The sequence below is a fragment of the Xiphophorus hellerii genome, chromosome 12, assembly GCF_003331165.1.
Source record: "Xiphophorus hellerii strain 12219 chromosome 12, Xiphophorus_hellerii-4.1, whole genome shotgun sequence".
Lineage (NCBI taxonomy): Eukaryota > Metazoa > Chordata > Actinopteri > Cyprinodontiformes > Poeciliidae > Xiphophorus > Xiphophorus hellerii.
The window spans coordinates 16,916,879-16,933,126 of record NC_045683.1 but is presented as its reverse complement, the minus strand read 5'-3'; the positions used below and the strand labels follow the sequence as shown (position 1 = coordinate 16,933,126).

Genomic DNA, 16,248 nt, shown 5'->3' with positions numbered 1-16,248 from the left:
ATACTGTATTTCACTATATTGGAGACTTGGAATAATTTTGTTTTTGTTGGTTTGACTGTTTTTTTAGTAGACAACATACATAATGGCGTCTCAGGTGTAGCTTTTTCAGTTTATTTTATTGATTTCTTAATGGTGACTGTGAAATAAAAATGAAGTAATCTAATAAGAATAGTCTGACTTGTACCATGCATGTTTTAGTAGACATCAATTAAAACATTCATGTTTGTGTCCTTTTGAATCTTGTTTCTTAGCTATAGTTGCTTAAAGAACTGCTGATCTGCAGTTTCTTCCCAAGAAAGAGTGAAATAATGAAGCTGTTTAAGATTCAATACACAACTAATTGAATACTACGGCCTTATGCCTTATGGGAAGCAACGGATGTTACATCAAATATCGAAAACCAGTGAAAGACGTGAGGAGAAAGAAATTTACATGAGGCAGACACATCTTACTATTAAAAACTTTATTTAAAAAAGTATAAAAACTAGACCATTTTCATTTTTATTACTGAATATCAGAAGAAGTGTAATTGAGACGAATGTTCACTTCTCACTTGAATAATGATATGCATTTCTCAAAGAATATGTTCACTACTTTTTGATCCAGACATCTCCAGCAGGACAAATATTTTTCTTAGTCAGCAACAGAAATAGCCAAGAAGGTAAGTCAGAACCTCTTAGACAATTTTTAATTACATCACCATTCCTGCCGTTTATATTTACTTCCTAAGGTTGAAAAATTACAGTTTCATTGTTGACCAAAGTTTTTCCGTTCATTGAGTTTTGACTTTTCCCCTTACAGACACAGAGTAAATCATTTATATTTTCTCTAAGACTGTTAAACAATCACAAAGCTTGAGTTATAATAAATTACATTTCAACAATAGGAAATCTAGTCGCATTCTTATCGCTTAATATGTTTAATAAACATGTTCAGTAACTTCAACACTTAGGTCAAAACATTCATTCAAATGAATAACAGATTTGATCACATAAACTTTAGAAAGACATATACTGTCTTTCTAACTTTACACTTTTTAAAACAAGGATAAAGTTGAAACTAAATGTTGCTAAGAGAAGTATAACGCAACTTTGAACAAAATATAATGTCTAAAAAGATATCAGACAAAATCTTCCCCAGCAGGTTAATCATCAATCTGGACAGATTGGATTATTTATTCTTCTGTAAATGTGAAGGTGGGTCTCTTATAAGGGATTATTTTAAAGAAGTATTGATGAGCAATGGAAATAAAGTCTAATGTCTGCAGCATATAAGCTCAGACACATTGTAAACAATTATTTTTTGGATTTAGATTTTCATGAAACATCTCCTTATGTTTAACTTGAAGTTAACAAGGTACAGATAATAAAATTTTAAATATTTTCAGATTGTTTTAATTAGTTTTTTGGTTTATGTTGTTCAATAAAATAACCAAAACTTGTTTAATACAACATAAAAAATTCAACTAAGTTCTACTTACATGTAAATCAGTTGAAATTTAGCTGCATAACTAACATGATCTTGAATAGATCACTGCTTATGGCTAGAAAAATCTGTTTTTATTTGCATTTTTGATGCAACATAGTTTCTTAAAATTGCCCACAATTTTAAATTAATTCCTTTAAATTCTAATTATTTCCTTGTAAAGTTTTCAGAAATTGAAAGTGAGGCATTTTTTATCCTGAAATGCTTTCAAAATGAACAGCACAGAGTAAAGAGTAACTTTTATACATCATGTAGGGACAACAGAGCCTTTTTTACTCTGGTTCATGGCAGGATTATATCTACTGTAACTGAGTGAGCGTCTTGGCATCAGAAAGTATTTACTCACAAAACAAAGCGAGGTGAGATTAAAGTAAAGTTTCAGTCAAAAAGGCTCCATGTGAGCATTTGTTTTTCCCCTTATTGTAGGTAGAAAGCAACAAATTCTGAATTTAACTTGTGTTTTTAAAAGATTTGATTCTTTAATTTATTCTTTTGGTTTATTACCGACTTGTTGTCACATTAGATCTGAATGTGTCATTACTGAAGCAGCTGTTGTGTTTCAGATTTACAAAAGCATAAATTGCCAGTTCCACAGATTCATTATGCGCCACAAAGCCCACCAAGCACAATAGTCAAAAACACCCTGAGAATAACATCCCTGCATTTACAAAGCATACAGAATAAGTTTTATTTTTTACATAACAGTAAGATTCTAAAAGCAAATTGCTGTTATTTATCCTTCAGATGATGGATAAAACCAAAGGGTTTTTACAGAAAAAATTAAAAACCTTAAAAATTTACAGTTTGTTTAAAGTTATATCTTTCATAAAAACATGACCTTGTAAAAACAGACAAAGACTAAAATATCTAAGCATCCCACAGGACTAATCATTTCACACACAGAGTTGGTTTTCACTCTCTGGTTATACAGATGATCTTAACAGTTTTTCCAACACTGGTTTGTCTGCTTTCTGCTTCTTTGGATGAGGATCCAGGGCATCCAGGTCTAATGTAGGGACCACAGCTTTTTTCATTCTCTGAGGGTTAAAGAAGATGAAATAGAAACTATCTTTTAGAGAACTACCTCGGACAAATAGTTAGGTATAAAATAAAGCATTACTTGTATAACTTCTCAGAGTTAATCACATATAAACTAGATTTTACCAAATGATCTCCCACTAATAAGTCAACAACAGCCTGAATCTAACAAGAACATTAAAATGCAGCCAACAAAAATGATAAGAGGCTCAAAATATATTTTATTTGCTCACCTGAAGAAGTGATCCTTTGCTGTTGTAGATCTCATGAACAGCACAAAGTGGGATCCACACTATAGAGACCAGTGAGACGACCCACCCCACTAACTCAGCCCACAGTGGGTACATGTACTCTCCATAGCGAGGAGGCATGTAATGAACAATGCTGGATACCAGGATGCTCTGTGTGGAAAACAAAGCCAGTCCTGAAGACTGAATTTCATAAGGATTTGTAGCCAGAAACAGGACTTACCAGCATCAGTAGGGGGCAGAGGAGCAGCCAGCAGAGGCGGAAGAAGAGGCTCGGAGACTCGCCTCTCATCCTCTTCACCATCAGGGAAAGACGAGAGACTCCTGGCAGAAAGAAACCAAGAGTTGATGCATAAAGACATGGACCTCCAGCTGTTAAACTACATATTAGGTGAATAAGTATGTGAGTCTGATTGAGAAAAACATGTAAAATGAGAATAAGAGTAAATGTGACAGAGGAAAAGTCTTTTAATATCATCTAACCTTTAGCATGAAATCTGGCTGCCATGAAAATAAAAACTTTGACCTAAAGTCTTTCATGGCATTGTAACAAGACAGCATTTCGCTGTAAAAGGTTGAACTAAATGTAAAACTTTACCAAAGATCCAGCATACAGCCACTACTTCAAAGAAAGCCAGGAATATGAGGGAACCCACAGCAGTGCAGTAGTCCATCAGCTGGAACACATAAATGCCTCCCTACAAAAAAGGACAGTAAAGCTTAAGTAGCAAGTGTTGTCAGCATTCCTCATTATTCTTAGCAAAATATAAAGAAAGGGTATGACTTTTTCACCTGAGTTACATGAGGGATTCCCAAAAGAAGCCCCGCAAAACACACAACCAGAACAAGAAGCTCCTCTCTCTTCAGGTACCTAAGAACTTTGACTCCAAGCTCGTCCTTCAAGAACGTCACGACCACCTCCACATTGCCAAACTGCAGAAAACACCTGTTACTCACTCTGAGCACGTAACACAACGCTATTACGTGCGTGATATGGATGTCCTCAGAAAATATGGGCTGTTTGTGCTACAACTCAATGAAAATAGTGCCAGAGGTGAAAAATTTAATTGATGAAAGATCAATGATAAGCTGATCAAATAGTGCAAAAAAATAGTTTATTTTCTAATTCTTTAGATGGATCAAAACTCAGATCTTCTACCATTTTCAGTCCATAAAAACATCAACCAACACCAATGTTTTCTGCCATCTTTTAGGATGCTGCTGTTTTACAGTTAAAATGGTTAGTTTCTGAAGTACCTTCATAACTATGGCAGCATGAAACAGAAGTCTGAGAAAAGTGAAATATTTTCAATCCAGTTCTTATGCATCCATGACTAAGTTAGTGCGTGAAGATGATCTTGAACTAGATCTCGAAACCCCAACCTGAAGAGCGTTTTATAGCCTGTTTATTTTTCCATTACTTTACCCATTCGCTTCTATGTTAAAGAACAAAACAAAGATAATAACGGGCAGGACACTGAACCAAACATTACTTTTGAGCCTCTGAGTTTGTGCATGTAAGAGGAAATATGCAGGGTTTCTACACAGATCATTAAAATACTGTGAATGAATGTTTATAGAGAGTGTTACTTGTTATGTAAAGTATCATAAATGATCAACAAAAGTGAAAAGTACTACTAAATAAATTCAGCCTAGTTACCATTTGTGTGTGCCATGAGTGGAATTATAAAACAGAAGTTAGATACACATGTGTGAATGCTTTCCAAATTATTTTAAATAGACAAAATAAAACTACTGACGATTCTAAAAGTTATAGTTAAAAAAGGCCATAAAAGAAAAAACTAACATTTTTACGGCTTATGATTTTAAAGGGTAAAGAGGTGCAGATGTTTACTTGACTGTCGAGACCAAGACACAGCAGCATGATGAAGAACAGTGGAGCCCAGAACTGATAGCCAGGCATGGTGGAGAGAACTTCAGGATACACAACAAACACCAAACCAGGACCTGAGCCAGTTAAAAACAAAGTTTTTATGAACTGTAGACAGAGAAAAACAACTATAGCCTTCTATTAGCTGAACCACAATGTCATTTTGTATATTACCGTCTTGTCAAAAAGTAGAAGGAAAAGACCACTGTGCAATTAACTTAATATTCACTCATATTTTGTCATGTTACAAACACAAACTTTAATGTTTCTTATGCGATGTAGCAACAAAAACTATTTCTTATTTACTCAGTAAAAGAAAAAATATATCTTGTTTTCAAAATTGTGTGCATTCATCCACTTTAAGTCAGTGTTCGAGCCTTAAATGCATTTACAGCTGCAAGTCTTGTGTGATCCATCACTACAAACTGCATATTTGGAGAATGAAATAGTTGCCCTCTCTTCTCTCTGACTGGCTGGATGGGAAGCATCTGCAAAACATTTATCAAGTCTTTCCACAGATTCTTAATTGTAGTTAGGTTTGAACCTAACTTGAAAACAAGCACAACCCATCTCCAACACAATTTTTTATTGCACCTGAACTAGCTGAAAACGCCAACAACCCCTCAAATTTTATATAACTCCCAAAAGAAAGTATTAATTAATAACTGTTTGTACTGAGTATTACTGAGAAAGGGTAAAGTTAAAATGAAAAATCTCTTTACGTAAAAGTATAATTTTAGGTTAAAAAGGTACCGGTCTTCACCACTTTTTAGGTTTGTGTTATTTGAAACAAATGGTAACAAGTGAAATGAGAAACATCTTCTATCTTTACAGAATGTTTAGCAAAATAAAACCATTCACTCTAAAGTCCTATTTAGTATTTTCCAAAAAGTCAGTGAACTACAGGGTGATCTTCTTGACTCGGTTCTTACCATCTGTAGCTATGTTGTCCACTGGTAGATTGTGTTTAAAAGACATGTAGCCAATAGCTGAGAAGATTACAAGGCCAGCCAGGATACTGGTGAAGGAATTGACTAATGATACTATTAACACATCCCTGCAAAACAACAAATTAAACTTTGCAGTCCACTGAAAGAATCTTAAACATGATATGATTGTCACAACTGTTTTAATACATGCTGTGTGCTGGTAAAGGATGTTATTGTTTCACCAACAATGAGCTCAGAAAATCTGATTTCGATTAACAAAGAAAACATCCTATAAAACATATATGGATAAAAAACACTTAATATTGAAAAGTAACTACTCTGTGGTGTCTGCACCATTCAGAGACCCACTAAATCTGAGCTATTACCTAAAGTTTAAGCTTGGAGCAAGTGATTAGAAACTACTACGGAGACTGTTTATCTACTCCAAAATGTGAGCAAAATCTTTTGGTTACAGTACTTTGGTTCTGTTTATTTGCCAAATCATTTATGAAAATGAAATCATTTTCATAAATGATTTATGAAAATGGTTTCATTTTCATAAATCATGAAATCATTTATTTTTGTTTTGGTTTTAGTTCTAATTTATTTACGTTTTTTACACTTAAAGAACTTAAATACAAAAAAACTTAGGTTTTTTATACTTAAGTCTTTATGTATCAAAACATAAACACACAAGTCTGAGAAAAATGTTATTTTTTCTCAGGCTAATTATTTTCCAACATTGATGAAAGGCCCTAATTAATTTAATTTAATGTAATTAGTGTTTATCATTTATGCTATAGTCTATACATAAATAACAGTATATTAATTACGCTATTCCCCAACTATCCCAGTGAATTGTCATTATGAGGACAAATTTGCTCTCTTTGTTAGAGAAAGTCACTGAACATATTGGTGATACATTTTGCATACAACAAAGCTTTTATTTGTTAAATACAGTAAAAACAAAAAAAAATCACATTTTACCTGGTGATGTTGTTGTTGAACTTGTTGTAACTAGCCATTGAAATCATGCAGCCGTATGCTATTCCCAGTGAGTTAAACACCTGGGCAGCTGCACTGACCCAAACCTGCAACAGACAGAAGAAAACAAACACCAGATTTACATGTTTTTATTTGATTTTGCTTTACTTTACTTTGTTTTCTTTCTTTGTGTTCATGGAGTCATATTTCAAAACAAGAACACAGAGATTAAACAACACTTAATAATTATTGCTCTTAATGGAGCCACTGCAAGTCAAATCTGTTCAAGATGTTTAATTTTACAAAAAAAAAGGGAAAAAAGGGTGATTTCGGAAAATTTGACTTTAGATTGCAACCAATTAAAGGTATGTGTTGTTTACCTTTTTTACTTTTGGCATTCTGACATTTGTTAAATTTTGAACAGAATTAGTCTCATAAGAAATCACTCAAAAAGAAATGGAGACATATTACATGTCTGATTTATACACAAAATATGGTTATAAAATTAAACAATCTCTGTTAGTTGTTGCTTCATTGCCCTCAGTCTCACCTTGACTTCAAACAGTTTGCTCCAATCAGGTGTTATAAAATAAAGGATGCCCTCCTTTGCTCCGGGCAGCTGGACATTATTGATAAGCAGGGCGAACAAGATAAAGTATGGAAAGACAGCAGTGAAATACACCACCTATGTGGCACAAAAAAGAAAAAAACAACATTGTTGAGTATGGAAACCTCCATGTTGAGAAGGTTAAACTTGTGGATACCAGCTTTGTAAGTAATTTTACAGTCAGAAAAAACATTATTATTTTAACAAGTTAGGTCAGAAAGTATTTATTAACAAATACCATGACACAGCAAATCAGAATTATTAAGCCTATTAAATTGTCAGGGAGCATCAAGATGAACACAAGAATAAAAGATGCAACATTAATCCCCATCATTATTATACAAGGCTGTAAAAACAGAGTTTCCCCATTAGAGATTTCTTCTGTTTAATTTTTTTTTTGTCCAGTCATCATTTGTTTTTGCTAAATCGTGAATTAATTGTGACGGATGACAATTTTAAAATAGGATTTTTTTCCCCCCCCAACTACATGCAGGGTTGAGTTCTGGAAGACCTGTCTGCGGCCAATTTCCAGCTTCAGGCCCTTCGATGAACAAACCATGAATGGATCCTCAGGCAATTCAATGCACACTACCAAGTTCACCTCTTAGTGGCTCATAAATAATAAGAAAAAAAGGTTTTGGAACTCAAAGTATTGACTTAAATATGATTGAGATGTTCAGTGTTGCCAAAGAAATAATTTTGCGACAGTTCTCATTAAAGCCTGAAAGAAGTTGTTGTTGCCAAAAGTGTCACAGATAGTTATTATGTTAAGTGGACAATTAAGGGGATGTTAGTTTGGATAGTTTTTCCACTAATAAATGAAAGTACAACTTTAAAACTGCTTACTGTATTTAAGCAGATCATCATTGCCTGATATTTTTTTTCAGGTCTTCTATTTTTATTCCAGCATTAGATGTCCTATACTATGACAGTAAAGTTAATGCTAGCCTCCAATAACAGCTGAGGAACATTTACTTTGATTTTGTAAGGCCTGCCTTGTGCTTGGCTGCACCTCTTTACACTTAGCAAAGCACTTGAGGTTGACATATGGAGTGAGGTTAATAATTTGGTGATATGCTTTCTTTTACATTAAGAATCTTTCCATCATTTAGCTGCACTTATAAGCAAACCAAGAAGTTTCACATTTAGGCCTTGTAGCTACATTCCTCAAGCTGATTTTGTTCTCCATTATTAAAAATAAATTATTATAGTCTGTGAGATTTCAATCAAAAACACTGCGATTGCTATGCCACAGCAGTAGGGGGCGATAACAATCACCATTAACAAAATCAAAAACAAAATACAAAAAGTATTCAGAGAACAATTGAAGATGCAGTAGGCCAAACACTCAAATAATTGTAGCTCCTCTTTTAATAAACAATATTAATCATATGCTTCTAGTCATTACCTTTTTTATGTTACATTTGAAATCTAAAGTTAGGGGTCAACAAGTGCAAAGAAGGCTGTAATTTCAGCTTTTGGAAGAAAGGGTGCAAACAGTTGTTTTCATTTTAGAAAATATCTCTGTTCGAGCGAACACTGCTCCAGTTAAATAAGGCAAGCGGAACTACACTCTGGTCACTGTCAATGGTTGAAACTGTCATGTTGTTGACCTCTTCTTCCCCCAGGTCATCAAAGAGTCAGTGCTGGGGTGCTTGCTGGACTGCCTGCCCGTCGGGGTCAACAGGGAGCAGATCAGCAGCGCCACAAAGAAGGAGGCCTATGTTCAGAAAATGGTCAAAGTTTTCAACGAACACGACCGCTGGAGTCTTATCTCGCTGTCGAACAACAGTGGCAAAAACCTCGAGCTCAAATTCGTGAGTGCCCTTCGGCGCCAGTTTGAGTTCAGCGTTGATTCTTTCCAGATCATTCTGGACCGACTCCTAGAGTCCTACATGCAGCAGGACGTCATGCACAAGTTAAATGCTGCTAAGCTGAAGGACCAGTCAGCAGAAAGTGAGAGTAACTAATTTTCACCTGTATTGCCTGATATTTAATGTGATTTATGATTTGATGCATGAAAGAGTGACGTAAACTAACAGGAGACATCTGTAAGAAGGAAAATAAAATTTCACAGCACAATGCATGTATACATCGGGTGAAAAACAATAATGATTCAAACCTTGCCTGTGGATTTGACTCCTTTAAATGTGCATAAATAAATGATGATCCATGAGAGAAGAAGACAGCCAAATACTTCCCACTGTAGGCCACCAGCTTCTTCAATCCCACTGGTCTTCTCTAAAAGTTTGTTACTGGGGGGAAAAAGAAAAAGGACATTCATATTTCTATATCTCGGTCTCTTCCTTTTCCTTCCTGAGCAACAACAAAAGATGAGGTTGATCTTTGCACATAAAGAATGCGACATGTTTATATTTATAGGTGACACAAGAGTGAATTATTTAAAACTTAAAATTACATAATTTGAGTAAGTGCTTGTAAATTAAATGTAATTGAAGCAGGGAAAAACTGTAGGCTTCTCACTCAAAGAACTGCTGGCTTGAAGACTGCAGATGGGTGGCATTGCCAGGAAAACCGCTGGAACAGTTTCCAACGACATTCCAAGTGTTGTTGCAAGACGACCAGGGGAGAGTTCCTCTGAATGAGTTGAACAAGTAGAAAAAGGCCCAGCCCATCAGCACATTGTAGAACGTGCAGAAGACAAAGGAGATTACAACTGTGGCCAGACCTACACCTGTGGAGTGACATTTGGAGGAACAGATGGCAAAGTAAGGCATGAATCAGCAGAAGTTATGCAATATGTGCTGAAGAGGTTACACACTTCACTAGAAGCATTACTTATTACTGTCTTAAGAAAAACTTATTTTCTGGTGGTTGTTGAATTTAACAGCAAGAGGGGATCAAAGTTCTGCAATAGCTGTAAATTATTTAATATATAACCCATTGTTGTTCAGTCTGAGTGGGTCGGGTTTCAGACTGCATAAACTGAGCAATGATCCAGCAGAAAAATGTCCCTCACCAACAAAATGTGGCTAAACTTAACATCCATGAGAAAAAGTAGGACGGCCCATTAAACATTCAGTGCTGTTTGTATATCAATGTCAAATCTTATTTTTTATCTTTGGAAAAGAACGTAAATAAATTAATAATTCTACCTAAAAAAAAAAGAAATAATATTGTTTTACTCGTTTAAGAAAAGCATTTTCCAGCTGAAAAAAAAGTTAGGATAGTCAACCCTTCCATAGCTAATCTCACTCCATTTGGATGAAACAAAAAAACTTTATTAAAATGCTGCATAAATCTATCAACTATTCTCTAACTTTGTTCTGAAGAAAGCTTATCCCAGTGCAGAACAATAGTTCAGCACTCATCTTTATACATTTGGCTCCACATTTTCCTCATTCATCTTTTAATCCAGTGTATTCATGGTGGATTATATGATGGTGATTTATGACTCTACACAGGCATGCATTTTTACATTAAGTGTAGCAAGAGCCTGCGGTAGGTCCTGTGATGACACTTTAGTTTTTTTTTAGTTTTTTTTTTAACTTGTTTTAGCATCTTGAATGAATAAATTTGGCTGTTTGGCCAAACCTAGGCAGGATGGAAGTGGTTTGAATATCCTTCGCTTGTAAACGGAGGATATTTACAAACGTTTTTTCTTTAAATTCCTTACCAGACCCACAAGCTGGTATATATTGCTAAACCTTCATGCTGCTCTTTCAACCACAGCATGGTGTTATCTCCCACTTAACACTTAGGAGCACAGCAAACAAAAGTGTCTGGTTGAAACAAGGCAAAGGTATGTTACAATGATGAGTACCAATGCTGTATATTTGATGTAATATACCTGCATCTGATTTCAGCCATTTTCACTTGGGAAAACTATGGGGTGGCCTAATTTGTCCCTCACCAGAAGAAGCTTTTTAATTTACTACGTTTTACAGGAAAGTCCAAAAAGTATTTCCTTTAATTTCTGTATGGCTCAAGACTTTATTTTTTTTTAAAGATTGCTAAAATGGATATTGATGTTAAATATACATGTTTCAAGAAATTTAGTGAAAGACAAAGTCAGTTTTTAGTGGTTTCAGTCAAATTGCTATTTGTTCCTTTTTCTTATTGTTCTTATGACTGTGGTGGGCTACAGTCTTAATGATACACTTGATCCAGGCCTGGGTTGATGTTTAAAGGTACAGTATGACAGAAATAGACGACAGGAATCAATCACAGAATAACTATTATATTAATAAGTTAGTCAGCTGCTATAGTTCAATGTTTCTCTTACCAGACAGTGTGTGCAGAAAGATTTTTCTAGATTTTGCTAAATATTAGAGGTGTGCCGATCGATCATAATCGCCCGAAGTGTATGATCAGTGATCTCCGATCACGGTCTCTTGTCGATCACCAAAACCGATCACATTTATCTCACTTCTCAGCCTGCAGCTGATCCCCTCTTTCCTTCAAACTGCGCAGGCGCGCGGCAACAAATCCTGTCGTTGCAGCTCTGACAGTGAATGGGGATGTTTGTGTTGCCACGGAAAATTACCTCGGAGGTGAAGCACGTGAAATTGCATCAACACAACGAATCTAATATGATATTTAAAAAACAAACACTTGACGGAGTTTGGCTACATCGAGGCTCAATGCAAAAACAAAAGGACATCCGGAGCGGCTAGCTAGCAGGTAAAGCAGCGCATAGCTAACAACACTCACCCGGATTAGCATCACGGTCAGAAAGCTAAACCAGAAACCAGAAAAACAATTCAAGTCTCCGAGCTGGCGATGTTAGACGCTGGTTCTGCTCCTGCTGTTGGACCGCCGCTACTGGTAGTAATATTTTACATACCTCAACCTCTACTGGCAGTGAACTCTCACTGCAGGTAACGTAAACAACAACAAAAAAAATCACATATTAAAACTTTCGCTATGTCCAAACATGAGAGATAATTTATGAAATAATAATAATCGATCTCCTTTCCCTCCTCCTGTGCTCTGAAGAATTACTCCACTATGTCAGAACCAGCATTAATCAGCTGCTCTCCGGACGTTTTGATTTAGTAACTTGGGATTGTTTATTTTGATGCAACCTGCATTTGACTTTGAATGAATGTTCCCCTCTTTTACTAGACATTATTTGATATAATAAGTGTTATGAGATTTATTTGACTCGTGTATAATGCAGGGTACAGCGAACCTTACTGTTAAATATTGTTTAACTGGTTGCAGGTTTTTCAGTTGTCCTTTTGACCGAGTACCTGCTCTATTGTGCCTACAAGTATGTTGCATGTTTACTTTAATTAGGTAATTTTCTAATTTAGCCAGATCACATAGCAGCATTTATACCTGACGCGAAAAATCAACAACAGATTCAAAAAGATTCAAAAAGAATCTTCAAAAAGATCTTCAAAAAGATGATTTTGATCGGCAGAGATCGGCCTCATGGGTGATCGGTATCGGAATCGGCAGCAAAAAACCTGATCGGAGCATCCCTACTAAATATATTTTGTACTTTATTTTTTATGTATCTGGGAAATAAGCCAAGCAGGAAAAAGTCCAAAGATGATTTTTTTTTTTTGCCCCAGTTCACCCCTGGGCAGAACATTATAAACACTGACAGGTGAACCAAATAATGCTGGATATCCTCTAGTATTGCCTTGCTGAAGAGCACAGGAAACAAGGATAGGAAGAAAACAATGTGGTAGAGGGATGCTGATCATTTGGGCAATATTCTGCTGGGAAATCTTGGTACCTTACCTCTATGTGGATGTTATTGACACATGTAACCTAACTATTGTTACAGACTGCATGGTTTTTATGGAAATGGTTTTCCCTGATGCCTGTGGCATCTTGGAGTGGGATAATATGCTCCAATACAAAGCAAATAAAAGTTTCAGAAAAGGTTTTAAGAAACCTGATCTTCTGATCTCTTGATAAGAATAATGATGAGCCACATTCTTCCCAGTTTCAGATTATGAATTATGGTGGCACTGGATTTTATCAGGATATCAGCTTTAAAGGTAGTGTAGTAAACACTACACAATTTAAGGGTTTTAATTGTAAAAAAATTTGAAAACTGTAATTTATCAATGCACATCACTCATTATCCACAGCTATATGTTGGGCTAACACATTAAAATACCAATAAATACAGTAAAACTTATAATAGTGAAGTGAGAAAATGGAGGATGGTATGTTTGCTAAGTATAGTAATTCACTATCTTGAGCTGTGTTTAAAACAGTAGAATGAAAATAAGTGGCACAGTTAAATCATTGACAAGAGCAAATAGGAAACAAGCTACCTGCTTTTGGCCCTTGTTTAGCACAGAGCAATAACCAGGAAGAAATTAGCGATGAATCAAGTGAAGGACCCAAACGTTTTGACCGGGTAGATTATCTCTGTTTTTAAGGAGATAAGAAAACTTTGGAGACAAATCTCATGTTAGAACAAGACAGACATCACTTTTATAGTCACAGTTGTGATTGTTGATGGTTGGGCTCTTGTTTGAGCTAGATAGTAATCTATGTGTTGGTTTGATGCAAAGTTATGGATCATAAATAAGGCATGTGTGATTATTTACGTTCAGCAACAAATTGTATTAGAAGTCTAGAAAAGATTTCAAATTTAAAGGGAATTTATTTAAAAAATGCTAGTTTTTTTTCATTAAATTTGGATTGATGATCCAAACATTGATCTTAGCAATTAGTGTTAAGCTTCATAATGAACTGACTTTTTAAAAATTCACCATTAAAAATATTCCAGTTAACAAGTTCTCATCCATCAACAATAAGAAGTTGTCAAGGTGGAAAAAAAGATATTTACAAGCTTAATAAATGTTGAATACAATTCCTTGTGTAAAACATAAAGGAATAGATCATTTATAGCTCTACATAGGATTTTCTTTTCATATAGCTATGATAATTTTCCATTGACGTCAGTGAACATAAAGTCACAACCTACATATAGCAATTTATCTCTCAATATTTATTTAGCCTTTTCACAGAAAGAATGAGGGTTTGATGGATGAATGAAATCCATTCATTGCACATGCATAGAAAAACTTGGAACCAGTGGAACATAGACTGATTTATGGCCAAACTGAATACCCTGTTATATTAAAAAGAAGGTTTAAAAAAGGTGGAGGTGCAGATCATAAATGGAGTAAAAGTGTAGGACGTATTTGTCCTCTGGCACAACTACGTCCTATATGTGAGTTTTTGTTTTTTGTCAGTTTGAACAAGCATAACGTTGCCACCAACATGGCTTTGGAAAAAAACATGATCTACTCTACGTTTTTTGTGTGATCCATTGTGTTTGTTTTCCCTCATTCATCAGTGACTTCACTCTGGGTACAGTGCACATACAAGCAATCTTGTTTTACATTTTCTTTGAATGTGCCTTGGGTGACTCATTGCTCACCAAATTTATTTCAACAGTGACTCAAATCTTGCCTTCTTTTCAATGTTCACTGGCCCTGGAAATGTTAACTTTTTCTATCATTTTTAGCAGATTATTTAGCCCATAACCTCAACTCAAATTCAGGAATTGATCCTGATCAAGAACATGAATTTGAGCCTGTTTCTTTGAGAAAAAGATCTATATAATACAAATGTTTCAGTTTTTGAATAGAATTACTTTTTTCCACTTTTTCTAACTTATTGCGATGCAATAAAACATTACATAAGGTTAACGTTTTGAGCACAAATTTGAATGTAAACCAAGAAGATATTTATCAAATTTCTAAATTAATCAATCCTACCAAGTATTTATATGTTTTTTTACATGCAAAGCCCAAGTTTTCTTCATTTTCATGTGTGAATGCAGAGAATCCGATCAGAGGTTTATCTTCACCAAAACAAGCAGCCTCTGTCAGTGAGAGAGACACTTACCTTTAAAGAGGGGGCAGATCTTGGCGAATGCATGCACTGGCCCTAAACGAGAATACTGGCCAACAGCAAACTCCATGAAGAGCAGAGGAATGCCACAAAGGAAAACCATGACGAGGTAGGGGATAATAAAAGCACCTGGAGCAAAAAGTTGCAAAATATTAATATTGTGACCTTCCTAAAATAATGGCCTAGGTCTTTTTTTTTTTTTTTTGCCAAAAGTGATTTTTGAAAAAAACAAAACAAAAAAACAAACAGGAATAAAAATCCCCACCATTTTTTGGCCAAAAGATGATTTAGGCAAAAAAAAAAAAACACAACAAAAAAACATTTTGACAAAAAATTACTATTATTTTAGGAAGGTGACAATTTAAATATCTGAATAATTACTAAATAGGGCTAAGAAAACAGTTGTCTTTGCTTGTTTTGCATTTGTCCAAGCAAAAAGTTAACCCAGAAACCTATTTATTATTGCTATAATTACTGATTACAGCAGTATGCGCCATCTGGCAGTCTCACCTCCGCCGCTGCTGTAACACAGGTAAGGAAACCTCCAGACGTTTCCCAGTCCCACTGCGTATCCCACCGTGGCCAGGATGAAGTCCAGCTGCCCACTCCACGTGGGTCTCTGAGCTCCTGTATCCACAGGACCGTCGGTGCTGGTTTTGGCATCTGACAGTGGCTTTGGGTTTTCCTCTGCGAGCTCCATTGCAGCTGGTAGAGATTAGCTAAAATCTAATGTGTTTTGGGATCATAAATAAACTGTGCTCTCCAATAAACGCTATAAAGCTATAATATTCAATGAAATTCAGCTTATTTAAGATCATGTACACCCAAAGAATCTCTAAGATCACAGAAGCAGAAAGCCAATTACCTTCCTGAATTTAGTGTTTTATCTAAACAGAGCTGTTTGAAAGGCAGGGGGACAGAAAATATCACAGTGTGGGACAATCCGTCTCAACCCCACCTCCAGGCATCCTTAACCTAACCGTCTTCACCGGTCTGTTAATCTGTATGCAACGAGAGGTGCGCAAGGCATGCCTTTTAAAAAAATAAAAAGAGCCTCTGCCCACACTACAGTGTTACATGACCCAACCAGGTGTTGCAAAGCTTCCATAACCTTCAGATTATAGAACTGAGGAGGCGATGTTAAGAAACTAAATTACAGATGATCACGTATTTTGACGAGAATGCCACCATATTAACACTAAATAATAACAG

General features: G+C 35.4%; 1 protein-coding gene across 1 annotated transcript; it reads right to left on the bottom strand.

Moving 5' to 3' along the window:
* Window positions 1-1,953: 1,953 nt before the first annotated feature.
* LOC116729139 (sodium- and chloride-dependent GABA transporter ine) lies at window positions 1,954-16,041 on the bottom strand. Its single transcript, XM_032577495.1, has 13 exons — window positions 15,547-16,041; window positions 15,031-15,165; window positions 9,667-9,877; window positions 9,305-9,437; window positions 7,126-7,260; window positions 6,579-6,682; window positions 5,595-5,719; window positions 4,627-4,739; window positions 3,564-3,704; window positions 3,370-3,469; window positions 2,995-3,095; window positions 2,757-2,924; window positions 1,954-2,522 (listed from the first exon to the last, which is right to left on the bottom strand). The coding sequence occupies exons 1-13, from the start codon at window positions 15,734-15,736 to the stop codon at window positions 2,409-2,411; spliced, it is 1,770 nt and encodes a 589-aa protein (XP_032433386.1). The 5' UTR covers window positions 15,737-16,041; the 3' UTR covers window positions 1,954-2,408.
* Window positions 16,042-16,248: the final 207 nt, after the last annotated feature.